The sequence below is a fragment of the Bacillus rossius genome (assembly GCF_032445375.1).
Source record: "Bacillus rossius redtenbacheri isolate Brsri chromosome 4 unlocalized genomic scaffold, Brsri_v3 Brsri_v3_scf4_2, whole genome shotgun sequence".
NCBI lineage: Eukaryota > Metazoa > Arthropoda > Insecta > Phasmatodea > Bacillidae > Bacillus > Bacillus rossius.
In genome coordinates this window covers 45,584,869-45,612,783 of record NW_026962011.1, presented here as the reverse complement: position 1 = coordinate 45,612,783, position 27,915 = coordinate 45,584,869, and the positions used below count along the sequence as shown (strand labels likewise).

At 36.8% G+C, this 27,915-nt stretch overlaps 1 protein-coding gene across 1 annotated transcript; it reads left to right on the top strand.

Moving 5' to 3' along the window:
- The first annotated feature begins 5,950 nt into the window (after positions 1-5,950).
- On the top strand, positions 5,951-16,719 carry LOC134541975 (facilitated trehalose transporter Tret1-like). Its single transcript, XM_063385743.1, has 3 exons — positions 5,951-6,080; positions 8,142-8,276; positions 13,847-16,719. Exons 2-3 carry the CDS (start codon positions 8,165-8,167, stop codon positions 15,241-15,243), a joined length of 1,509 nt encoding a protein of 502 aa, XP_063241813.1. The 5' UTR covers positions 5,951-6,080; positions 8,142-8,164; the 3' UTR covers positions 15,244-16,719.
- Positions 16,720-27,915: the final 11,196 nt, after the last annotated feature.

Here is a 27,915-nt window from a genome sequence, read left to right as displayed (position 1 = left end):
ACCAATTTTTTTTAGGAATAAAATTAATGTGCCTATAAATATTTTTCTCATCAAAAACGTCTAAAATACTACATAACAGAGTTATTGGTCAATAGTTTTTTACTAAAATTTAACAGTCAATAATACTTCAAGAAAATATATACTGTATACAACTCACTGATTGATACACACTTAAATAAAATATTTTATTTACAAAAGCAAAAATATATATATATGTTGGTTTGAGCTTTATTTATAACATGGTGGAATGATAATGCTACAGTTACTAAAAACTAAAACGCTACAAAACTAAAAAAAAATTATTTTATTTTTTTACACACTATCGATGCATGGGCCGCGGTCGCGGACGTACGTACGTACGTACTAACGGGTGGGACGCAACGCGAGCGATAAGGCGCGCTCGGAAACATTCCACACGCTCGGGGCGGCGCGGCGAAATTGGTTAATCTGGGTTGGCGGCTGGGTTTGGAGACGACGGGGAGGTGGTGCGGGTAGGGGGGGAGGGCGAAAGGGTCAAGGAGTTCGGTCGGCTATCAGCGGACGCCCGTGCGGTCGCGCAAGCCGCGGGCAGTACGCCGCCGACACCCGCCTCTCGTAGGTCCTTGCCTCGCCGACACGAGAACACATGTGAGCCCGCATCCCGTACGTATGCCTCTCGCTCTCTATGCTTACCAGGAACAGAAAAGACGCTATCTTTGGTTTCGACGGTCGCTAGGCCATCCGCCTATTTTCTTCCTATCGATCCGTTTTCCAAATGATTCACTAGAATGCCTGCAGTTAATAATCACTGCCTACTACAAAAATAGTTATCCCAACGAAGCCATTTGGCGTTTAGTAATATATTCAGCTACAACTGTCATAATATTACCCATGTACAAGTTGTTATTTTCTTTGGAAATCTCTTAAAATACGGTATCTTCCTTAACGAATGCAAATTTTCGATGTTAAACTATGAAAAAAAAAATATTTTGAAACTAACATGGCGTCTTTATGTTCTTTTCACTCCCCTTAAGGCTAATTTTATTTTTTTTCTAATATGAGAATATTGTAAAGAATAATTTCGACGGTTATATAAGTATTTTTGTATGTTTCACTCAGCTGTGAAAACCCTGAAAATTAATTAATATAATTGCACTGGACAAATAGTTAATTAAGTCATGATTGAGCTTCTTAGTTGCATAAGGTGATTTTCTTTATAGATGGCCGTAACGTGCTAAAATTTCAATCGTGTTTGTAAACCATGAATGTTTTGGAAATTTTCATGGTATAGATAATGAGACTGCTGTTCATTATTATCGTGGCCTCGTTAAGTAAGGGTTACGTAATAAGCTAGTTTATAAACACGCCGATATTAATTACCTGGTTCTGTTTACATAATACCGCATATCTTTCAAAATACTTTTTTTAAAATCACGTTTCAAACAAATGACTGAAAATGAATTTTTAAGTGGAAATCATTATGTATGCGTTCAGACACACGCATAAAAACAAAATAACTTGATAAGTTAAGTAAACCTTTACTGACCAAAACATATTTATTAAAAAACCTAAACTTAAAAAAAAAAAAACGTCGTAATTTTTTTACGACACATTTCTCCTCTTTTGCAACAAATGGACATGACCCCTTCTACTCAGCAATAGTGACTTGATTGAGAAATGTTTACCAGCGCAACTCAGAGAAACAGTTCAAGTGTTCAAGTTATTTCTCAACGTGTATAGCCGCTGCGCTTACACGTCCAATCGTTAATGCCGCCTCTTACATTCACACTTACTTCCGAGATTCAGGTTCGTGATATCTCATCTTCACACAAAAAAAAAAGGATCAAACACAAATCAGAAAATTTAAAGGGGCGAATGACTGAAGCATTTTGAATGGCATGGTTGGAATACCTCTCAGTTTATGGGAAATGCAAATTTTTTAAAAATATTAGCCCCCAAAATCGTTATTATAGCGCATTTCTGACACCTTTAAAAATTTATTATCAAAGCTATAAAGTAACATATTTGTTGTTCTCTCTGCACATAAAAACAATTTCTGTACTTTTACAAAAGATTCCTTTGTAAACCGGTTGCCAATAAATAGTTTGTACAACACATGACTATGGTTATTTTTTCATACGTGAAATACTTTTTTTAGATACTGTAATACTGTGTATTTTTTTACAAAAATTGGTGCATAATTTTACATTTTAATTTATGTTTCATTCATGCATGATTTTCAAACCGTGCAAAAAATAATCGAATATTCAATAATTGGACTTAATTATTTAAGTGCGCTTATTAATGTGCGCAGTTTATACTCACTGTAAAGATATTCAAGGCACGGTTTACAAATAAGTTAAGGCACTGGGACAACAAAAAGTATTAATTCCTGGGTAAGTATACAAATTGATGGAATGGTTTTCCTGAAACTGCACAAATTTACAAATATCTGTCATTATATCAATATTTCTGATCCATTTACAAAAAAAATTACAGTGCACCGTTTTGTTATAGTTCATTTGTGATTTTGTGGGGTTGAGGGTGAGTGCCTCTCCCACAGAACCGCCACCGGCTCAAAAACGGGAAGCCTTCTTTTCACAGACGAGAGAGCCAAACGTCCGATCGTGCATCTTCGGGTTATTTTTTTGTTCATTGTAAAAGGTTAGGTTAGCTACATTATAAATACTTTAAAACATTGTGGACGGTTGATTTGGTTAGGATAGCTACATTAAAGATACTGTGAAATCATGTAAACGGTTTCCTAGCGCTGGATAGCTACATATTAAAAAAGTTATTTGCTAAGCAACCATAAAATTATTTTACAGTATTTTTAATGTAGCCATACTTATCTAATATAACCCACCATCCACAATGTTTCAAAGTATTTATAATGTAGCTAACCTATCCTAATCGACCGCAAAATTTAATGCCACACCGGTTTATACAATGAGATAGAACGGAGGGGGTAGGGGGGAAAAGTGAGCATGAACTTCGGGGAACTTCGGGTGTGGCTCTCTCGTCTGTGAAATGAAGGCTTTCCATCAAAAACACGTCAGCGCACGCGGTTAGTGGAGCCGCCGTGGTATAGTGGTCATGCGCAACTCGTCTCCCGCAAAGGCGTGTGCGGATTCGGTTCCCGGCGGGGTCGACCGTCAAGGCAGTCGAGATTGGTCGGCATTTCAAGGGGCCCGCCTCGTCAGGGGCGTATCTGCGTCGGTGAGGCGGGATGACAAGTGTGAAGCTCGCTGGTGCTTTGAGCGCGGTGTCTCCTCTTCGTGCTTTGGGGAAACAACGAGACTTGAGCGCTGACCGTGACATTACAAAGCGGAGAAATGAAGATGAAGGTGTAATGCAAGTTCCTTGAGTGCTTTCAAGAATCTTTACCGGTTGTTTTATGCCTGAAATTTACTCTGAAAATAAGCATTTTAGGCAATGTAACTTTTCTAAAAACACAGTTGTTATCTCTCCTGTAGCAGATCTTCAAGAGATGCCAAAGGCGAAATGGCTATACGAGTTGTCAATACCTGAGTGTTATACAACGCTCTTGACTTGACCGTTTCGCAGATGTCCTGCCGTTTAGGGGCAAAATCGTTAGGTGGGGGTAACCTACCATAACACAGTTGAAAAATTTAATCTGGAAGCCAAAATACTAATCGGACCTCAGAGAACTCTGGAAATCTTTTCGTAAACAGACCCCACTCGGATCTCGTGTCATAGATACATCATGGTATTAATTAATTATTGTTTAAAACCATCACGTTTGGTAATTTTATGAACCCTGACGAGAAGAATATATATTTTATTTATGCTCTTTAATGACGGAATATCCTTTTATTTCTGCGAAAATAACGCTGTATTTCTTTTTTTTTTAATCACAAAGAAAGTTACACAAGTTTTCATGACAATACAACAACAAAATAATCTTCGTTCCTCGTTCCTACATCCTTCTATGGAATGTTTGCTCAAACACTGCTCCAATCTCAGACTTCCCAGGTTTCCGAATGGGCAGATCCAAGTGACCTCACCCACTAGTAAAATATTTACGTACAACCGAATGCAAGGCTGCAAAATTACATTTTTAATGACTTAATACACTGTGATTTCATAATGAAGAATTACTTTCAAATAGTCGATTTTTAAGTTTTTATTTTGCTATTTTAATTTTGCTGATGCATAACTCTAGCTCTGTGCGATATGAGATGTTACGGTTCACAAACCATTGCGATATCGTGTGCAGTAGGTCGTTAATTTAGCGCGGGTTATCAGTATCGTCCAATTAAATTCCAACTCGGGGTTAACCAACCTTATGTGTTTGCAGGAAGTCTATTGATAGGTCTTTGGCATAGACAAAACCATTTTTGTTTTAAATGAATTTATAAACTACAAATAACACACTGCAGCAATTATAAAATAACTTTCGGAACAATTGCAAACGTGCTTATAGCCTTTATACCAAGGAAGCCGCTTACGCAAAGTGATGTTCCCCATTTTCTTTATTTCTTCCACAGGCCGTAATTTGACAAAATTAAAAAAATCCACAAATAACACAGCGCGTTAAAGTCACTTTTTACTATGAAGAAGAAAGCTGTACAAGAAGTAGTGCACACATATTACTTTGGCGTAATGTGTGTAGTAATCTTCTACATTTTATACATATTTTAGTTTGTTTTGACCTGAATCGCATGGTGGTCAGTGTACAACCTTAGATTGTTTACCTGAATTTGAGAATAATTCTATTTTATGTTCTGGCTTCCAACTCCAAGTGTATCAACTTGCCAAAAATTTTAATGTTCGATTTCAGTACGGGTAAATGAACGCATAGGCTTGATCGCCATTAAAATATCTTACTCCTATTAAGAGCAATTAATTTCCACCATAAATGCATTTTTTCTTTAATGTTATGCTGAATTTTAAAGTTTCAGTAGTGTGTCAAAAATTTTTTGCATGATGTGACAAATATTTGTTATGCTTTTGTACATTATTACAGTTTGGATATTTTAACGGGCTATTTTCTGTGATCGCTTTGAAAATATAACTGGTTATTTCATCTGGAAGACAACATTATTGCTCAACGAATATTGACTTCAACAAGTTTCGAAAGCTAGGTCATATCATATCCCCTTTCAAGGTGTAAGCTTCAATGCTGAAGCCGTAGATTAATCAGTGTATCTAAAATGGAGGAAGATAAATTTCTTTGCTTCTGCAATTTTACATTTTTGCTCATAATACATACATATTTAGTTTAATCATCGTTAATAGTTTATAAATAGTATTATAAATTTTACAAGGGCTTATTTTGTGTTTTTTAGAACCCTGCGGACAAATTAATATTTCAACTCTCTAATTAGCTATGACAATATGATCATGTGGTTCACACATTTAAATTAAATGTTGATATATTGATTTTGAACCAAAACATATTTTTATATTTAGGATATTATTTGTAAAAAAAAATTATTTTTCCCAAAATCATAAAAATAACCTTAGATATACAGGATTTTGTATGCGACAAAAACTGCGTACAAACTGTTGACTTAAAAATGTTGAACCTGCCGAATTCATGCTCTCATTTAGTCCCACTATTGAGGTGATTTAGTTAAAAGAGGCATTTTTTTAACTGACAACTAAAGTTGTGTCAGTTATTGATTCAATAACATAACGAGGAAAAAAAATTACATGATTATGAAAGCGAATAAATTAGTAAACTTTGGAAAGAACGTTTGTAATAGAGATTTAATTCTGAAGAGATGGAAAACACGTGATGTGACGCAGATACTTCAAGGCCACGCCTGCTGTTTCCACGGCAGCGCGTCGCAAAGCAAACAGGACCCCAAACTTCGAGGCGAAGAATCACACGAGGCATTACTCTGTCTCTCCGGCTCCCGCGATAGTGGCTGTATCTCACCTGATATCGCAACCCGAGCGACAGCTGATAAAAATCATGTCTTGCGGAGGTTGTGGTGGGGATCATTGCTGTTTGCGAGCGCGAGCGACCTTGGTCTTTAAGGAACCGCACGCGCGCGCTTGTATAAAGACGTATTTCCCCGCACGCCAGCACGCGGGGGAGGTCGACGGAGACACACGCGCCGTCCAGCCGGGTGAGGCGTCGCCTCGGATACAGTTCAGGTAGCACGCGCTTTGAGTCACGACGTGGGGCTTTTGACTCTTGGGTCGAAGGAAATTATCATATGCCCGGTGTTTCGGCCAGCCAAGCTGAAGCCGTCTCCACGGGCGGTTGAGAAACAGAAGTTCCGGTCGTCGACCCAAAGTTCTGCCATCCGGGCGAGGCCAGAAAAACCAAGTTTAGAAAACTCACTCTGTGCACTGTCCAAAAAAAAAGAAAAAAAAATTGGTTGTCTGTAAAGTCGGTATACGGACGATAGTTTAACGTGACAACGTCATAACAAAACATTGATGAAATGATTGCATACTTTTATGAATAAAATTGAATCATTTTTATTGAATTATCACTATTTTGTATGGATACAAAGAAGGAGTAAATTAAATCTACAATTTAATTGATAAATTTACTTTTATTTGCACTCATTAATTCAAATATATTTATTACTTTAACGAAGAGATTATTTTAACTTTAACTTTTATACGTGTTTGCTATTTAACTTCTCCCAATCTGTTAAGGATAGGACGATGATAGAAAAATTAGGAAACGATTGGGAGTGTTTCAAGATTAATGTGCCTCGAAAAAGTCAAATCGATGGTTGTTAAAATCGAGTGGAAGTGAGATAGATGCGGCGCAAGCGTACAATGAACGTAACGGGACAATGTACGTAACGGGACAACGAGTCATCCTTTTTCGTGCGTGCAGTCGGCGTTCATCGATTTATTAGACGTTGTCACGTCAAAAGTATTTCCCATATACAAATTTTAATGGTGTCAACTGTAAGCGTTGTATAGTGTTGGTTCAATGTCACGATCAAAGAGTAACTCAAACACTTTTAGAAAAGCGCATGCTCGAGTACTGTTTTGTGGTTTTCACACTGGCAGCGCCACCTACGCAAATTGGCGACTCCTGAGCGTAAAGCGTTTTGTGTTCTGCAATTTATTAAAAGTGAATCTGTAATTCCAGTTCGAAGTGGGTTTCATTTAAAGTTTAATTGTGATCCCCAATGTGGAAAAAAAAACATCTGCCGATGGTAAAGACGATTCGAAACGACAAAAATATTTTTTTCGCTGGCCTCCACTTCATGCGATGTTTTTTTTTTCCTTTTGGGCTTTAAAAAAGATCGTGTCTACCTTCCACCGCTACCTGATGATTTTCCGGAGTTGAGAGACAGAATTGAAGACGTCGTTGTTTCCATTAGTCCGGACTCGTTAACCAAGGTGTGTGAAGAATTATTGGACTTTAGGTCGGACGTGTGCCGTATAACTTAAGGTGCAAATATTTAACATACGTAAGAAAAACTAGGTTAGTCTAATCTTTAGTTTGGTGTATGATTTTTTTTTTTGTAAATAGTCAAATGTTATATTTGTACCATTGAAACTGGGACATTCATTTATGGACATCCTGAAATTCTGGCGGCTTTCGTGAATTAAAGCGGAGGGGAGAGACTTTGGTGAAGTCACGTTTCCAAATACTTAGGGCCGCGCCAAAGTAAATGGCCCAGGGCCCAGCAGAGAGTCCAAGTCCCGCCTCTGCATCCCCAGCGTTTGCTCGGTTGCGATCTCGGTGGGAGGGGGGGGGGGGGACTCGAGAAACCGGCACATCAGCGAGACTGGCTCCAACCCGCTCTGCGCTCACGTCACTTCGTGTCCGTCCGGCACTCGGGCCCAGTAGCGGATCCAGAGGGGGGTAGGGGGGGGCTAAGGGGCTCAAGCCCCCTCCGAAAGCATCTGGATCCACTATCGTTTTAGCGTTTGCCTTGATAAAGCATAGCCTCAGCTGGGTCAAGCCCCTCCCAAACCAAAATCCTGGATACATACACCACTGCAGTCGGGCCAAACGGGAGCTGGGGGAGATCCCCTCCGTGGCCACCAGCTGGTGATCACGAGGTCATCATACCTCCTGGTTAGATAACATACTCGAGCGGGCTTTTTCCTGATAAGTGAGGCAGATTACGTGGGTTTTTTTGTTCTTCTTCTTGTCGGCGTCTACCGAAATAAATAAAAAATTGTATCGGCGACGTTGTTCTCGCGCGCAGGTGGCGGACCGGGCGGCACAGCCATGGAGGACGCCGCGAAGAAGAAGGACGGTGGCGGCGTCAAAGTCGACGTCGACGCAGGACGGGCCTACCGGGCGCCCAGCAAGCTGCCGCAGTACGTGGCCGCCGTCGTAGGTGAGGCCGATCCTGCGGTGTGTTTACCGCCACACACCTCCCGCTCTTCGCGAAGAGCGCTCCGAAATATTATTCTTCACACAGGAAACACAGTGTTTCAAAATTCCGGTCCCTGCACAGTGCTGCAAAATTCTGAAATTCTTCTTCTCACGGGGAACCTTAATGAAATTCTTGTACATATACAGGATGTTTCAAAATTCCGGTCCCTGCACGGTGCTGCGAAAAATTCTGAATCACACAGCATGTTTAAAATTCTGGTTCTTACATAAATGTTTCGAAATTCTTAATCACAAAGAGAGTTTAAAAAAAAAAACACTGGTACATAGAGAGTGTTTTCAAAATTCCGGTCCCTGCACAGTGCTGCAAAAATTCTGAATCACACAGCATTAATCAAATTCTGGTCCTTGCATAAGTGTTTCGAAATTCTCAATCGCAAAGAGAGTTAAAAAAAAAACACTGGCACATAGAGAGTGTTTCAAAATTCCGGTCCCTGCACAGTGCTGCAAATTTTCTGAATCACACAGCATGTTTAAAATTCTGGTCCTTACATAAGTGTTTAGAAATTCTTAATCGCAAAGAGAGTTTAGAAAAAAACACTGGCACATAGAGAGTGTTTCAAAATTCCGGTCCCTGCACAGTGCTGCAAAAATTCTGAATCACACAGCATTAATCAAATTCTGGTCCTTGCATAAGTGTTTCGAAATTCTCAATCGCAAAGAGAGTTAAAAAACACTGGCACATAGAGAGTGTTTCAAAATTCCGGTCCCTGCACAGTGCTGCAAATTTTCTGAATCACACAGCATTAATCAAATTCTGGTCCTTACATAAGTGTTAAGAAATTCTTAATCACAAAGAGAGTTAAAAAAAACTCTGGTACATAGAGAGTGTTTCAAAATTCTGATTCATACAGAGTGTTACAAAATGCTGGTCCTTACATAATGTTCCGAAATTCTGGTTCATAAAGGAAGTTTAATTAATTCTGGTACATAAAATGTGTTTCCCAATTCTGTTCCTTACAAAGTGTAGCAAAATTCTGGTTCGTACAGTATGATTCAAAATTTTGGTCCATACATAGATTTTCGAAATTCTGGTACTTATAAAGTGTTTAAAAATTCAGGTCCTTACACAGTGTTGCAAAAGTCTGGTTCATGCATCAAGGAAATGATACGACACATCAAGACAAGCACAAATTACCATGCAATATATTCTCGGAACTCCAGTGAAATACTTATTCGATGATCTATAAGTTGGTTATCAAAATAATAATTGGCAGCTGATTTCGATATCGTGGCTTTTCATTCTACGATGTACAGCTAGATAATTAACTATTTTTTTGGGTGCATTGGCTTATTATCATTGCCAATATTCTTAGTTTTCTGGATACGCGCGGTTATGGTAAATAGTGCTTAATGAATTATCTCATCGGGATAGCTACGCCTGATATGCGCGTAATCTGTTAAAATGAACAGAAGCGAATCACTTAGTAAGCGTATAGATAAACATATGAGGTTTTTTTTTGTAAATTAGATACAACATTGTAAGTGAATGATACACCTCTCTTAGACAAGAACACATTCAGACAATATTGAATGTAAATGAATTTGAAAAAATTTTCATTATCTCTTTCATTTTGTATCAGAGAATGATTGTATAAATTCCCTTCAGAATTTATCAAAACAGTATGTGAAATTACTTTATCGCCCTACGTTAAAATAAAGTCAGACTGAAACCAAACGATTAACTTTGCCAAAGTTACAACTTTCTTTTCATAGCTCTCTGTTAAAATGTAACGAATTATGATACCTGCAGAATTAATTCCACTAGATTCAACCGGGAACTGAGACCTCGAAATTTTCCGTTTTGAGTGTAGGTAATTACTGACCAAAGTTAGTACTTACTTGCTTATTACCAGTACCGACCAAGGAACATATTTAAATATCTACTACCGCCTTACACGCTAATATTAACAAATTAAATCAGAAAATAATTCCGACAAGTAATAAAGAAAACAAGGAAACAATTTAAAGTAAATCAATAACAACCTAATAACTAATATTTACAATTTAATCAACAACATACTGAAAAAATAATACGAAATGTAGAGAGTTGGGCCAAATTTTTAAAAGTTAACACAACTTCGGCATGCGTTTTAGTCAGAAATTGACACATTTCTCTAGTGACATCTAGTTGTGAATTTTGTACTACAATGAGCATTATTTACGTTCATAAGTAGTTTTAAACGTAAGTATTATTTTAAGCTGCGTAAAGAAACATTTTTATTGATACCACATAACATAACTGTCATTTCACTTTTTAAATATTTACTCCATATTTCGTCTATTGCAGCATACAAAATGAAGTTTTGACTATATTTTGGGTTTTAATGACTAAAAACATAAGTCCTAAGGTAAAATAAAGTTCTGAAATATACAAAGAACTGTCATTAATGCGCCGCTTGATTAACTCATATTTGTCCCCAATATATCAACAACCACTCGACCGTATTAAGATTCAGTCAACAGTTAGAAATTTATCTTTGGACAAAGTCACGTACAAGCAAATAAAAGCCGATTCACTCAAGTTTATTTGGAGACCTAGCTTAGCTCGGTCGACTATAAAACATAGTACATGCAATTATTATAGTCAGGGTTTACGCACCGTATTACTTCTAGCTCGCTCCAAAATGAGCCCTCACGTTGTTTCGTTTTTAGCAATTTTGTAGATTTTAACCCCATAACTAATAACTAGTATTTGCAATGTAATCGTCAACCTAACAACTAATAGCGCGGTTACAAAGGACTCTGAGCTACATCAGTTAAAACATTTTCAAATTTTGCGTGTGCAATTACACACAGTATGTTATTTGATTGAAATATATTATTTTTAAGGAAGGTATTTTATGTTCAAAACACAATGGTATTAGGTTTCCGAAGCACGGTTGCTATGGTTAAAAGTACGAATATTTAATCAAGCAAGTGGGCGGATATAAACGTGCACGCATTACTTTGTTAGGCATAAAAGGACTTAGCGGAGTTAAACCGAGTGCGTATGCTATTTTTTCCATGTGATAGAGGAAGACTACACTTCCTGCTTTCCATGCATTCACAGGAAGCCATCACATGGCAGCTTTTTTATGTTCAAGCCAGGCATTTTAAAATGTTTTATTTTTTTATCGAAAAACTCAACGTCCCAGAAACTTTTTTTGCGTCATTAACAGATGAAGCCAACAATTTCATCGACGAAAAAAAATTAACTTTATTCAGAAGTTTACTGCTATTACGTATAGCATCGAGCATTGTACAAATGTGAAAATGGCAAGATATAAAATATAAAAAAAAATACTACGAACGATTTGTGAAGATAATTAAAAGCTTCTACTCCAATTTGATACCACCACGTGGCTTTATGCAACTGATCTTTGTTGTGTGAAAACATATCCTGAGGGTTAAAATGTTGGTTCGGGAATGACTGTTTAAAGCCCGGAGGTTCCTTCGGGAAAACAACTCCCTTGCAAGTTGATGGAATACCACGCGCGACAGAGATACTGATGGCATTCCCTCAGATCGTTCAATTTTTGAAGAGTGGTGCGTAAAAGCTGAGAATCCTAAGATGTCCATCAAGTTCTGTCCCTGCCCGAACACGCCCGAACATTCACCTTCGGCTAACCTCGGGATTTGTTTTATTTTTGCGCAGGAAAAATGAATTCAAATATTAAAACTGGTCGGTTAGGTTAGCTACATTATAACACTTTAAAACACTATGGACGGTTAGTTAGGTTAGTATAGCTACATTAAAATAAACAGAAAAATATAAATATATATAAATGAACCTGAGGTTGGCCGAAGGTGAATATTCGGGCGTGTTCGGGCAGGGACAGAACTTTATGTACCTACATCTTAGGCTTCCCGTAAAAGCTTCTCTGTCACCCCCACTCGCTCACTCAAATATTCGTAATTTAAACCTCGGCGACCGTGAGTCAGTCTGCACAACTTTTGCTTAGGCAACATAATGCCATCGTGTTCGCAATAAAATGACCTTCATTTAAATATACATACGTCAATTAAATAACAAACGTGGGTAAATTACCCTCGTTTACACATATCCCTGGCAACATGTTACTAGGGCGGAAAAAAAAGATAGGAAACCTATTGTTTTCCTTTGATTCATTTATTGTACTACTGATTGGTATGAAAATTTCTGAGGAAAAAAATAATTTAATTGTTTTTATTTTAAGGTAGCCAACCTGGCCAGGGAATGATTCGGCAACCGAAATGCGATTTATTGGTTAGAGTTTTATTTTTTCATAAAAAAATACCTCTTATTCAAAAAAACACATGAGGGTAGGTCCATAATAGTCGGGATCTGGTATTATATGACTGGTATGTAATTTACTAATATAATATTTTTACTGAAATCATTTCTAGAGCAACTCACGTGTTGAATTTTTAATCAATTGTTCTTTTCTTAAACCAGAGCGTTCAAACTTTAATTATAACGTGCCCAAGCCTGAATTTTGGCCATTAAAATTTTCATTAATTCGAATTAAATTTGTTAAATAATGTTAGAGACAGCTCACGTAAATTATATTATGCCTAAAGAGTCACTTTATTATTTTTACACTATACAAAAATAGCATGTATTTGTAATATAAAGAAATGGTTTTAACAATCTTTAAACTAACTAAGCTAAGAATGTGATAGTACATGGGTGTTTCCCACTTAATTTTTATGCTTATCTTTAATCGATAAGTAACATACTTCTTATTATCTACTAAAGTGAAGTTTCTGTCCAAAACAGATTAATACTAAATCTTCAAATTTACAACAATATGTGTTTTTCTAACATATCTAACAAGTTCAACAGCACGATTTTTTAAGCCAGGTACAATTAAGTATTTAAATAAATTACGTTAGCAATCCTGTACAGCTTGGAAATCATCTAACAATTTTTTTCTCTAATCACGTTCTAACTTAGCTTAAAATACAATACACAAGCATTCTGACTGCATTTAGAAGTAATAAATAATTCACGCAAATTAACTAACAGTAAGATAATATCCTATAAATGTATGCTCAAAATTGTAATATCTTACCCTTTTCAACACTCACCTTTAAGATGTGTAATGCATTGGTTTTAAGAAATAACATAATTATTTCATGATTTAATACAATTTCTTGGACATACGACATTGCAGTGGTGTATGTAGAAGAAATCGTGTTAGATCAAATTTCCTCCTTGAATCAATCATGTAAAGAACGTATGATTCTTTCATGTGATTGAATATTTTTTTATGGTTTCTGTACGCAAATAACCTTAAAAGACGTAAAATTGAAATGTTCCCTTTTGTGCACGAAACAATCAATGAATTTTCTGGGTTGAATAATTTTAAAGTATGTTTTACTCACATTACCTTTCTAAGAAAGTTTTATTATTGCTAGTACATTGTAGTAAAAGTACATATTCAGCAAGCTACAGACATATATATCTTTCTGTAGCAATGTTATTTAGGGTTAAGTCCCTATGTCTTCTGTAAATGAACACTTACATGTTTCTGGTGGATATTCTTCCAGCAAACTTGGCTGCCTTCACCCAAGGGACGATAGTAGGATGGATGTCGCCGGTCGTGGACTCGCTCAAGTCGGACAACTCTCCCATCGGGGACAGCCCGATGACAGACGACCAGGTGTCCTTGCTGGGGGCCATGCTGTGCGCAGGGGCCACCGTAATGACGCCTGTCTACAGCTACCTCGCCAACAACTACAGTCGCAAGCTGACGGGATACCTCGTCGGCATCCCTCCGGTCGTATGCTGGATCATGAAGATATTCGCCACCTCCAACGTCACCCTCTACGTCGCCAGGTTCTTCATCGGCTGCGTCGGTGCGGGAAACACCATACTGTGTCCTCTGTACGTCACGGAAACAGCCGATGACACCGTCAGGGGCTCCCTCGGCACATATGTGATGCTATTTTTCTATGTCGGGGTCCTGTTCTCTTCCATCGTTGGTGGTTTCACGGACTACAAAACTTTCTCCACCATATGCCTCACCATCCCACTTGTATTCATGTTTTGTTTCTTCTGGATACCGGAATCTCCTTTTTATCTCATCATGAAGAATAAACAAGAGGAGGCCAGGAAAGCTCTAATGTGGCTGAGAAGTGGCGATAAGAACGCGGTGGAGGAAACAATGTCCACGATGATGGAGACCATAAGAAGATCCAAACACGACAGGGCCAAGAAAGCGACGATGAAGGATCTGTTCTCAGACATCGGGGCGAGGAAGGCCATGATCATCAGCTTGGGAATGGTCGCGAACAACCAGCTGTGCGGGTTCTTCGCGGTCCTCACCTTCACCGTCACGATCTTCCAGGAGTCCGGCAGCGGGCTGTCCCCCGTTGTGTCGTCCATCATCGTCGGCTGCCTGCAGTGCCTCGGGACATTCCTGACCGCCGCGCTGGTCGACAGAGCTGGTCGCAAGATCCTCCTCGTCATCTCGAACGTGGGACTTTCCGCGTGCTTGATAGTCCTGTCCTTCCACTCCTACTTCAAGTTCCGCGGGTATGACGTGTCGTCCTACGGGTGGGTGCCCATCGTGTGCCTGTGCTGCTACGTGGTGTTCATCGGTCTCGGCATCGGCACCATCCCTTACATTATAATGAACGAGATATTCAGCCCGGAACTGCGAGGCAAGGCACTCACCATCTGCCTGATGGTGCTGTGGGTGCTGGCGTTCCTCGTCGCGCGCTACTTCATCCCCGTGTCGGACGTGTTCGGGCTGGACGTCTGCTACGGGTTCTTTGCCCTCTGCTGCGTCGCAGGTGCCTTCTTCTCGCACTTCGTTGTGCCTGAGACCAAGAACAGAAGCCTGGATTCCATTCTGAAGGAGCTCAGTGGCAACGCAGAACTAGGAATCCCTCTGCAAGCTATAATTTCGGAGAAGGAATCCGCGAACAATTTACACACGTGAGAGAGAAAACAAGCGATCCTTAAATGGTATCGAAGAATTAACACAACGATAAAGGTGGTGCAGTATCAAATCCTTTGTGTTCTGATACGATTTATTCGTTGGCACGAGTTCTTAATTTTACATGGTTTACGAGAAATGTTTCTTGTTTGATTATAAAGGTTGTCAAAGAGTTGTACGACGATACAGAAATCACCATCGCTTGAAAACAAACTTTCTTGAAAAATAGGGATTAGTTTTTAATTTTTATTTTTATAACAAAATGTATACGTGTGGGTTCCCGATAAACTCTTCAGCACTATCGTATTTTCGCAATGATTATACGACACGAAATTTGATACTTTCCATTGGTCTGGTGCATCAGTGTGGACTTTGACCACCATTCAATGTAATTACCTTTAAGAAATATTGTAATATAGACAATATGGGAAACAATACGCGAGACAAGTGATGTCAGCGAACCTGGTGGTGTGGAGTGTACCTACGGTTTGTTACAATGTGTGTTTTAAATGCGTGAGACTAGCTACAGTATGAACATCTAGTGGCAAGGAGTTTAAAAGAGCTAGATAGCAATGCAGTAAATAGTCTCGCACTTCCTCAGTACTAATTGGCCAAAATTTCCCATATTGTCCTATTATACGATATTTGCCTTTAATCATACTAGTATATCCTATTATGTATAGCCAGAGAAACTTTTACTCACTTTAAAATTTGACAAATTATTTGTCAGTATTTGTTTCCTTTTCCCTGATTAATTAAAAGAGTAGAATCAACTAAATGTTTAAAATTTTCAAATAACTTTGTTAAAAAAGATGCTTGTGAGATATAATTTATGGTTTAATACTACGATCCTTGAAATTTAAGATATCTGCTTCAGCCATTTTTACAATGAATTTTCTGATTTTGCAAAACCTGTTTGTTGAACTACCACAATGCTGATACTCTAAATAGTATGTAAAACAATATCGAAGTTACGTTGTTGGTAATGTAACCATTTTCTTTGTAATTGTTATTTGCATTTTTATGTTGACAACGTGAGAAACTGAAATTTCATGTACTCTGGCTGTTGTCGAAAAAAGCAAATATTTAATTGTCTTCCTCCTCTAAGTTTGTTCTTTTCCTTATATTAATGATGGTTACAATAACTGCAACCACGCAATGAAATTTTTTGTCAATGTTTATTCTAATGGACTGTTATTTGGATTATTGGCGTCACACAAAATAAAAGATAACTTTCTGGTCCTTCTCATAGCTATAATTATCTTAGACTTTTAACATTAATAGGTGACATAATAATTCTATAATTCCAAGAATAAGTCACTTTTTTGCCATAGTATAATAATACAAAAATGTATGTAACTAGTATAAAGATTGCCGTGTAGTCTTGAGTGTACAATGTCATCCGAATGTCTCGTTACAGTCACGCCGAAAATACTTAAGCCACTAAGTTCACGGCAGCATTAAAAATTTAAATTATAATTTTGAATATGATTATGTAATATTAAGGATTTTATGGTTGTATTTTTTTTTACTAATTTCATTACTTAGTGTTGACAGCAGAGACAAGAGTCATTCAAAACGATTAAAAGAGTTTTTAAACGAGTCAGCCATTGCTTTGGTGATGAGATGTGGAAAGATTTGCCTCGCGTAATTACAGAAACAAATGAAAACATAAACCAGCATGGCTAGAATGGGATTTTAAACCTGTTAATCTGAATGGGAGTTCCGTGTTTTACCACTGCTACACCTTGCTAACTAAGGTAACTGACATTGTGGTGAGAGAAATTGCTCTACGTTATTTCAAGCCATAGATTCTCTCTCATTGAAATGGTTACAAGGAGTTGCATTGCAGTACCTAATTAAGCTTTTCCTGTCATCGTTAAGTATGCCAATGCTGATGTATGAACGCAGATAAGATTAAGTCAGTCAAATATCTTATCTTTGGAATTGTTTTCAAGCAGCGATCAGTAACTTGATTATAACATGTTTGTTTTATTACAAATGCTTTATATACCTATAAACTGATGCCAATATGATCACAATCAATCATGATTTGTTTAAGCACGCGTAAGGGAATGAATTTAAAATTTGCCTCCACTGAAACTTTTATGCAACCAATGACAATTTAAATATCCCTTACTTAAAATAACACAATATTGAATTAATTTTCACACAGACGCCCACTGGATTTTTCTTTATTACTAACAGATTATTTCGACCCAAGGTTTTTAAAATAAATTATATACGATATGAGTAATCATTACAGTTGTGTCGTTTAGCCAGACGCAGCTATTCAATCTCAAAGTCATCCATATAAAAAAAACATTATTATTTATCTAAAATCTTTACTCCATGTTTGGCAAAATATGAACCATAAAATTGCACAGTACTTTAAGAACAGTTTTCGGGCCATGGAAAATATTTGTAGAGAGTATACTAGTTTTATGTATAGTGTTCAATTCAGCAGGGCTAAATTGTTGTGGTTTTAAAACTCGTATTTATTGAAAGTTCCTTTCCTCAGCCTACTTACGAGTATGTTATTCTGGGAAGATAAACATTTAACAATTAAATAAATAACTGTATAAAATTAACTGGAAATCAATCAATACGCAGGCTTTGAAAGAAGGACGTTTATCGATTCATTTTCTGTCAAGGATCCGCATGGTGAAATCTGCGAGCGTAGCTTTTTGGTAATGTACAGTGCAAAGAGATACCAGCAGTTAAAAAAAAAGTTTGTAAAACTTCTTAGCGCCAGTGATGAGAGTTGGTGAACCGTTCATTTCTTTATATCTCTATTTTCTTTTCAAAAATTAGTCCCCAAAACGATTCCATCGGGTTACAGAGAATATTAATCTCACTCAAAAAAAAAAAACGTTATCGGTATTTCCACTCAGTGAACTGGGAAAGCGAGTCAGCTGTTTTCAAGGAAAAAAATAATTTAATATATTTTTTCGCGCTATTCGCATTGCGTTTTCGCACGCGATCTCGCCAAGCGTATGTTCGTGTCTGCGTGTTACCAAGTGGACCGTACTTTATATACCCTGCGTTGGCGGTCTCTCCCTCCCTCCCTCCCTCCCTCCCTCCATCACCCGTCTACACCTTTTACCCACAAATCCAGAGCGGGGCGGTTTCTCATATAGCTTCACAAAGAATCAATCACTGCCTGAAAAGGCCGGAGCCCCTGCCCCTCCCTTTACCATGAAAACCACACACGCTTTTTTTTACACCACCACCCCCCCTCAACCACCCTCGCCCCTCACAGTTTTGCGTACTCGTTACCCTTGCATTGATCTCGCGCGCTCAGGGTTGCGCTTGTGCGGAGCATCAAAGCGAAAGAGAGACCCGCCCCCCTCAACAACCCCTTGTCAACAGCCACCCACCCTCAGATACTAACCCCTTCCCTTCCTTATTTCCTCTCTCTTTACCCCTCATCGCGCAACGCGATGTTTCATCGTCGGCTGGCATTTCAATTACCTACGTCGGGCGCCTGTGATTTCAATTCCACCGTTGCTTTGTGTGTTCCAGTCGACCAGGCCACTTGATTTTCACCAGCATATTTAAAATTAGAGACTTTTTAATGTATGTTTTATAAGAATACAAAACCTTGGAGTGTTTTAAAAAAAATGGCGGAATTATTTTTATAAAAGTTTTATTTAAATTAAATCAAGTATTTTTTTTATAAATTAAATTTTTTTTCCCAATTTGGTTTTTTGGGTTATAATAAAGGATTTTCAAGATTGCGGCCAAAATTCAAAATGACGGAATCTCTGTGTATCAAATACGTTACTGTCATCAGAACTGAACAAGTATATTAAATTTCAGCTCTAGTTCAAGCGGTAGTTGTTTGAATTTAATTTGCAAGATTTGAACTAAACAGACAAAGAAAAAGCATGTGAACTTAAATAAAAGTTTGTAAAAATAGGTTTTTTAGGAAAAGATTTTCTCTGAGTAAAAATTGTGAGCCTCAGTCTACAGTACAAGACTAGTTACGAAAAATAGCTGTTGTTTAAGGGGGAGGGGAGACTGTCTATTTTTTCTCTTATACTTTTCGATGTATCGGTTTTATTTTAACCGATTCAGCCCATCACTACTTGGCTTTTGGCTTGTGGAGTGACGGGTTGCGGGTTCGAGTGCCCGGAAAGACATTAGCTTATTCTGTTATAGCTGATAAATTGATAGCAAGTAAAAATGATTCCGCCGTCGCATGGTTGTCACATACTGAACTTCTTTCAGGACGTAAAACCGCGTTCAAAGTATTATCTTTGAAAGATTGGTGCAATGGGAGTGCATGACTTGATGTAAGCTTTTGGATGTACGCAATTGCTAAACACATGTATGTCTGTAGAAGAAAACTATAAAAAAAACCAAATGACAAAAATCATAATATTCCATTATTTGTGAGTTTTTTCCTTCTCTTAGTCCATTTTTCTTTGTTTTTCTTTGTTTGTTGACCATATTCCTGTTATGGAATATTATGTGGTGTATATATCCTGTTGACAACAGCAATTTTTGCTTTTTTTTTGTAGTTTTCTTCTACAGACATATATACCTATGTGCTTAGCAATGGCGTATGTCCAAAAGCTTACATAAAGTCAGCGTTCAAAGTGACAGTACGATAATTTTTTTTTAAATATTTATTGGCGTGTTGGCATCCCGCTTTAATCCTATGAGTGAGGTTGCCTCAGAAGTTGTCAGATTATAAATTATTTGCCCGTATCTCAATTGCCTGCGAAAGTTTTGCGCTTTGATACGCAAGTCGGAAAGCTTCCTACTAGAGTCGTGGAATGTTCTGCGCGACCTCGTAGTTTTAGTGGTATGCAAAACATACCCCTACGCCCTTTATTTCACTTGAGGAGAGATTTATAACTACTGCCTGTACTGTGTTTTTGGAATTTTAAGGTAATTTTTGGCAAAAATAAATAAATATATTCCCACTTGGAAAAGCTCAACTTTTAAGTCTTAGCATACTTGCGTAATTGAATTTTTGAATATTCTTCTTACGAAATAAAGTCTTTTGAAACATACTTGGTCATTATTGTTGTAAAAATAATTACGCAATGTGTACTTTTGCACTATTGTGTGACATTTTATAACAGTAAGCCAGTATAAAACCCAAATTAAACATAACAGTCGTTTCTAAATTTAAACGTTTCTACCTCCATAAAAATTTCGGCAGCATTTTTATAACTTACACAGCTATATAATTTATCATCTTCAGATTAGTGTTCTTAAACGTGATAATAAACGATAGTACACGAAAGTTTTCAACTTACAAATTGTAAGTTTTTTCTGTCGTAAAAAAATGTAATGATTTTAATATTTTATACAGTCGGGTTAAAATGAGTACCTATTCAAAATGCATTTTTACTTTGCACGCCAAGAAACCAAACTATTCTAAGGAATCCATGATGTCATCCCTTTAATATAGGTAAGTAGCAAAAGGCATAAGATATTATAGTTAGTTAAACTTATAAAAATAAGCATTGCATGTTTAAGAACTTACCGTGCTTTATAGATAACTTAAATACTCAATTATCAAACAAATTTCTAATGCAATAGTCGTTTAAATTATGTTGAAAGAAAAATAGTTAAAATTCGTATTTTTTCACTTTAAAGTAATAAAAGAAGAGTAAACATTTTCTTACGAGTACGTTGATTTTTTTCTTAAAGATGTCATATCACAAAATCTAATGTATTTTAATGTGATTTTTTACCATGATCTCATTAACAAATAATTTTGATTAATCGAATCTGGATTTTTATGAACTGACAACATCAAGAACCTTGCTCTAAACATTTTCTTCCTAGCTTAATATTTAAGTTTTATTTTATTTTTTAGAGGTAAGTATCCAAACATATTTTTCTAATATATATTGAAGCTGGAAAATTTAATGCGTGACAACACATATTATTGTCATAATAATGAGACTTTAAGCCTCTGTGTTAAAATTGAAGTTCAATAGGAAAAAACTATTTAAAAAAATTAGGATTCGCTCATGAGTAAAACTCAAAACACTAACTTAACTATACATACTGGTATACAAAATGCATATAAAATTTTTAAAAGACATTTGACAAAACAAAAGTTGGTACATTTATTTTAGATAAATATTTATTGCAACTTCAGGCGTGTCTAGTCGGAGGATAAAAATTTTAATACAAAAAAAAACAATTTTAGCGACTAGAAATTGTGTGCAACCAACCACGGGCAGACTAGTGAAATTTACATTTTAGCTTTTACGAAGTCAGTCATTATCAATTTTTAAATGTTATTTGCAAGTCGTGATCAAATTATATTTTTCGTGAGCCTAGCTTTAATATTGTTTGCAATTTAATCCAGGCTCTCTTATTACTTCCAAATAATTGAATTAAAAACTTAAAGTGTTTTACTGCTGTTCGCTTAAGTAGTAGGGCTTGTAATTAATTATAATAGACAGTTAGTGATAAAAAATATTTTAAAGTGAGTTGTGACCACATAAGTTAGTCTTTCCCGATATTATTTGAAGACCTTTTCAGTTAATCGTAATGAGGTTATGTCATTCGTGAACATTTTCACGGTATCAACCATGAGGGAAACAGGTGCCACATGCAATGTTGTTATCAAACTAATATATATATTAATCTCAAGATGAAAAGATAAGTCATAATGAGTACAGCACCAATAGTGTTGATTACTTATGAGAGTTGGCGTCTGCTTTAAAGTTGATACTTAAGACACCAAAACTAAATTTATAGCAATATTCTTAAATCACTATAGTTTAAATGTGCTGGGTTTGTTTTCTACATTGGCCCTAATATGTAAACAATTTATGCAGCGTATGAGTCATTAAACGATCGAATAATACTCTTTACCTGCTGTTTTAACAAATGTTTATACAATTGAATTGTTAATGTCGAATGTTAAGTACGGAGATAGGGTCACGGCTTAAGCATATTAGTACTATTGATACAACCCTTCAGAACCACTACAGATTTTGAGCAGTGCCATAAAATGTCAAGGACGACGTCATCAGTATGTTTGTGCCTGCTGACGGGAACATATGTCAGTTCACAAAACGTCGCAACTTCTTTTTTTTTTGGGGGGGGGGGGGGGGTCATAGGAAACCTTCTTTGTTCGATGGTGCTGGTGTCGTAGTGTTGTTCGTAATATCTGTTTAGTTTAAATCGTTGGGTCCATTGGTTCGAAATCAGCTGACTTAGGATTGTTCTCTGTGGGGTTATGTTTTATGTTTATTTATTTATTTTTGTATAATTTAATTTTTTCCATGACAAAACAGTGCGAAACTCTAATAGCGTATGTCCAAAAAAATCGTTCTAAATCAAAATTCCCAATTTCATGAATATACAAAAACGTCCACATTCACTGTTTACGAGTAACTCTTGAAGGGGCCCTTTAGCCGGAAGGGTCTTTGAAAAGTACTTATCTAAGGATGTCAGGCGTTTTTGTTGCCTTTCCAATAGTTGCGTGTATCCTCATGGAAACTGACGAAATTCTCGCTAATTTTTATGAACCTTTTGGTCATTAGGGACTGGCCTACTTTCTAGTAAAAACCAAACGATTGTCTGTTGCTTGGAGAGCCGACTGGTGTATGCGCTCTTTTTTGTTTATCCCTAACTGTCAAATAATTAGCTTGAACACGTAAAAATAGTAAATATAGTTTTGAAAATTTGAAAAAAAAAAAAAATACTGCTGAAGAACATGCATTTGTTTACCACACCTGGTTGTGTTAGCATTGTAAAAAAAAATAGTGCGTGGAGTTCCTCCGCGCGGAAGAATTGAAACTTCGTAATGTGGAAATGAAAATAGGAAGGGGTAGAAATTGATTTTTAGTGAAATCATATTGTTTCTTTAAGACAAACTTTATTAACATTGCTTACAATTCACTCTCGCTCTGACTCTATCTATTCCCCCTCCCCAGGAGCGTTGAACGTTTAACGCAACAGTGCTTTCATACCCCCTCCATGGTAGCGTTAAACGTTCAACGCAACCTTGTTGAAAGTCGCATTAGAAGTTTCACTTAAAAAAAAAATCGGGTGTCATGTCTCGGCTAGTTTCAGCCTTCAATGCTGCTTCGGTGAATGACACATACTTAAATAAATGGATGCATCGACATTACCATCGTCACTATGAGGGCTGTGGGGGGGTTGGCGGTAAACACTGACTGGTCACTCGCTCCAGAGGTACGGCGATCGAGTACCGGTCCCAGCATCTCGACATCACTCCGGACAAAGTCTGGGATCGTTCTTCGCCGTGGGGCCACGGACGATTCATGTCCAAGAATACCCGTTCAGAGTTTCTGCGAGTATCCCGCCCCTGATGGCCGTCCAGGGAAACCACCGTCACGGGGGCACAAATAATTTTTCTTTCAGGCATCTCCATTACTTAACATACAGTTTTTCAAACCCCACAATCTTAATATATATAAATCCAGTGAACTCTTCACCAAGTCAACCGATTTCGATGAAAATTGGCATTTATGTGTAATTGTTTCCAACTTGAGAGATAGGGTAGTTTTTATTTCGATTAATGGTCTTAATACTTTATAATTAATTATAAACTGATTATCAATGTTGATTGGTGTTTAAGCCCGGGAAACAGTGGGTACTTCGTTTCCATGACAACGTTGCGTGCTTGAGAGTCGGAAACCATCGGTGCTATTCGTTTTTTCTTCGGTACATTACAAAGCATTGTATTAAGTTTTTGTCAAAATTAATTAATTTTCATTTTATTTCATTTATTATAACTGTAAATAAGAGATTTGGTCTCATTTCCCCCCCCCCCCCCCCCCATTAATACAACCGTGCGAAGCCGGGTCGGGCAGCTAGTTATATATATATATACATACACATACTTCGGAAGCATAAGACACTATGTCCACTTTTGGACTAAATGCCCTTTTGACCCTAAACTTGGCCACCGTTTAACGTTCTTTCTTCTGGCACGCAACACCAAAACTCTAATAAGATCTACGAAGTAAAAAAAATTAACATATTGTGGGGAGAAAATAGTTGGGTAAATAAGTGAGGCACACTTTAAAATTCTTTCAAATGTTCGCCGTTTTAATTTAACTGTAATTACCCATTTTCATGACGATCCGTTGAACGGTGTAGAAGTTTGTGTGCTGCAGCACCATCTAGTGACGAGTTACAAAAAAAGGATACCATAGAAACCTTCACTTCGCGGGTTTTACTAAGTACAAAGGAAAACCCTAACAAGGAGGAAAAAGGGAGGTTTGCGGGTGGTTATTAAATTAGTTGCTAAGTTAAATTCGATCCAATAACAATTTATTGACAAACTTAATAACACCAAAAGGAATTGCATGGATTCTCAAACTGACATTACACTTTAACAAGTCGGGTTCTCGTGAAGACGAACTGCTGATGCAAGTACGCTCTAGAACACAAAACGTACGAATTAACGCTACGTGCTCGATTCCTGAACAATTAAAACAAAACAAAACAATACCCTTAATTGTGGCGAGCCGTGCGCTCGTCACAGCTAACGATCAAAACGCCGTCAATTTCAACTACTAAGCCTATACCACTTACAAAGTCTTAATGAACATTCTTTATCTAAATATACTCAATGTTACACGTAACAAACAATACAGATTGTTAATACCAGAGGTTACAATTATATACACGCAACTAGTCGTGTAACGCTGTCAATGTTTATGGGTAGGTTTTCGTTACTCTTCCTCCGGTACCATGTGAAGCTTTCTCCGCATTCCCGCAGTAACGCGTAAGTTCGTTATTTTGTTCACTGTCTCTTGGGGCTACGATTCTTCGTTACCGGCGGTAGAGTTAGAGTCCAAACTGTGTAGCGATCTGGTCGCGATAGTGTCGTGATTGTGTTAATACTTCCGCTCGCTCGGCCCTCACGGAGTTTGCTAATCCACGCCCTCGTGGCCGGACCTTCGTTTTTAATTAATGTTCTTACTGAAAGATTTTATGCCTAATCCAGCGACGCTTCCACAAGAACTGTCCATATCCTGGGTTACCACTCGGAGAGGTCTCACCCAGTCGATGTCTTGTCGGTCCTCGGGCGGCAGCAATTCCGCGGCGATTGACGGTGTAGGCCGGCGAGCGGTGTCGGAGCAGAGAAGCAGCCTGCTCAGCTGGATGTTCCAGTTGTTCTGCTCATCGATAGTCTGGGCGCATGCCCTTTTACACTCGCAGGCTTCCCAGACGAGCTGGAAGAAGAATAGTCTCGTCTATTCGGGGGAAGCCTGCCCAGCTAACTGTGTTGCAGGTGGTATGCCGTGAAAAGTCAGGGGTACAATACTTTGCAAGTGTACGCAGGTAGACACGTTACAACTTCTATCTCCAACATTTCATCGCAATCGGACGAAGGGTTAAGTAGCGCATAGAGGACATACATACATAAAAACATTCATTTATTATGTATAGATAGAATAAAAAATATATAGTTATCTTCAGCATTCTGCCCTTTAGGGGTTCGAATGTTATTACTAAAATATATTAAAGACCCATTTTTGTAACAAAAATAAATAATAGTTTAAAAAAACTAAAATACACGCTTTATATAGAAAACCAAAATAATAGTGTGAAAATTTTTAATAAATATAATTTAATAATAGTGTATATAAGAAAAAAATGTATTTTATTAAAAAAAAGCGTGGCGTGCTTTTTAAGATATCATCGAAATGATAATCCTTCTACTCATAAATGTCAATAAAATATTTATAACTATTTACACCATGCACCCCACGCTTTTTTAAATACAATACATTTTTTCTTATATATTAATTTATATTTATTAAAAAATTTCACACTATTGTTAATTCAAATTTATTATTATTTATTTTCTATTTTTTAGTTTGGTATTCTATATAAAGCGTTTTTTTTAGTTTTTTTAAACTATTATTTATTAAAATGGTGGAATGATAATGCTACAGTTACTTAAAACTAAAAAAAATTGGTTGTCTGTAAAGTCGGTTTACGGACAATAGTTAAACGTGACAACGTCATAACAAAACATTGATGAAATGATTGCATACTTTTATGAATAAAATTGAATCATTGATTTCATTTTAATAATAAAAGAATAAATATTTGAAATTATATTAGTAATCAGATTTTTAAAATATAAGAATAATTAACCTTTATTGTCGAAATTGTTGTTTTAATAAGCAATGAAAACCACATTACCTTTTCACTTCACTTTATAAACAGTCGACGAAACAGTTTACGTGTAGATGACTTGTAATTAATTTTAAAAACTCGCGTTTAGCTATAAAGTTTAAATATAATTATGAACAAGTTTTCATATGAATAAACTGTAATCAAATATCTATCATCAATTATATGAATCACCATAATTTTTTAGTCAATTGTAACATAACTTATTATTACTGCACTCACCGACACCGTAACGGTACACTGCGTAACGGGACACATTTTCGTGCGTGAAGCCGGCGTTCATCGATTTATTAGACATTGTCACGTCAAAAATCTTTTTTGCAAAACTCCGTTCCCCCGGAGAAACCCCCGGAATGGCCACCGCATGGGGAGCCCAAGAAAAGAAACGGACTCCCCATTTGGAAGCCACCTGGAAGGTTTTTTTCTGTTCCACCCACCGTTTCTTTGGTAGCCTGACTTGTTACAAGGGATTGTATTCCTACCAGAGAAAATGCCACCATTTTCTCTGGGCAATCCACCTTGGAGGAGCCGGGGCGCGAACCCGGGTCCTACAAGTCACAAGGCAGGCGCTCTACCCCAGAACCAGAGTGGTAGAGCGGATACTTGCATTCTTCTTAACACTGCCATGATGTTATTGCACGAGTTTACTGTAGTTTCGTGTGGCATTAACACGTGCAGTACGAGCAGTAACATCTAACCTCGGTAACAAACAAATTATTTAATTTCATAACAGTGAAATATAATTGGTATAACTAATCTGACAATTTTTAGTTGATTTCCTGCAAACAAACCTACAGCCCAGCTGTACAATAATTATATAGAAATATAGACTAGTGTTGCACTGTCGATGGTAAAGTTATTTTGAAATTAATGTTAGATATAAAAAGAGAGTGTTTAGTTCAAATATGTGTGTTCTTACAAGCATGAAGTTATTGTATAAATACTTTATTTATTTAGTTTTAAAACCACAGAAAAGTTAAATTTTTTATATTACTTTTGGTTTTCTTTTGTTGTACCGTGCTTAATATGCGCAGCTAATACTGGAAAGCTATTCTAACAACTGTTTGCAAATAAATACATTAGTGATACAGTTATTTTTATATAAATGTAGAAATTAACAAATATGAAAGTTTACAGTAATATTTCTGTTCCATTTACAAAGAAACTTTACGGTGTCAACGATGAAACTTGACAGATAAAATGTATGTTATTTTTAAAAATACGTTGGGTGCATGGTGTCAATAGTGATAATTATTTTATTGAATATGAGTAGAAGGATTATCATTTTGATAATATCTTAAAAATCACCCCACGCTTTTATTTTAAAATAACATATATATATTTTTATTTTACACTATTTTAAATTCAAATTTTTTAAAAAAATTTTCTATTTTTTAGTTGGATTTTCTATAAAAGCGGTTTTTTTTTGTTTTTTTAAACTATTTTTTCTTTTCTACTTTTTAGTTTGGTTTATTTATAAAAGCATGTTTTTTTAAAAAAAAATTAAACTGT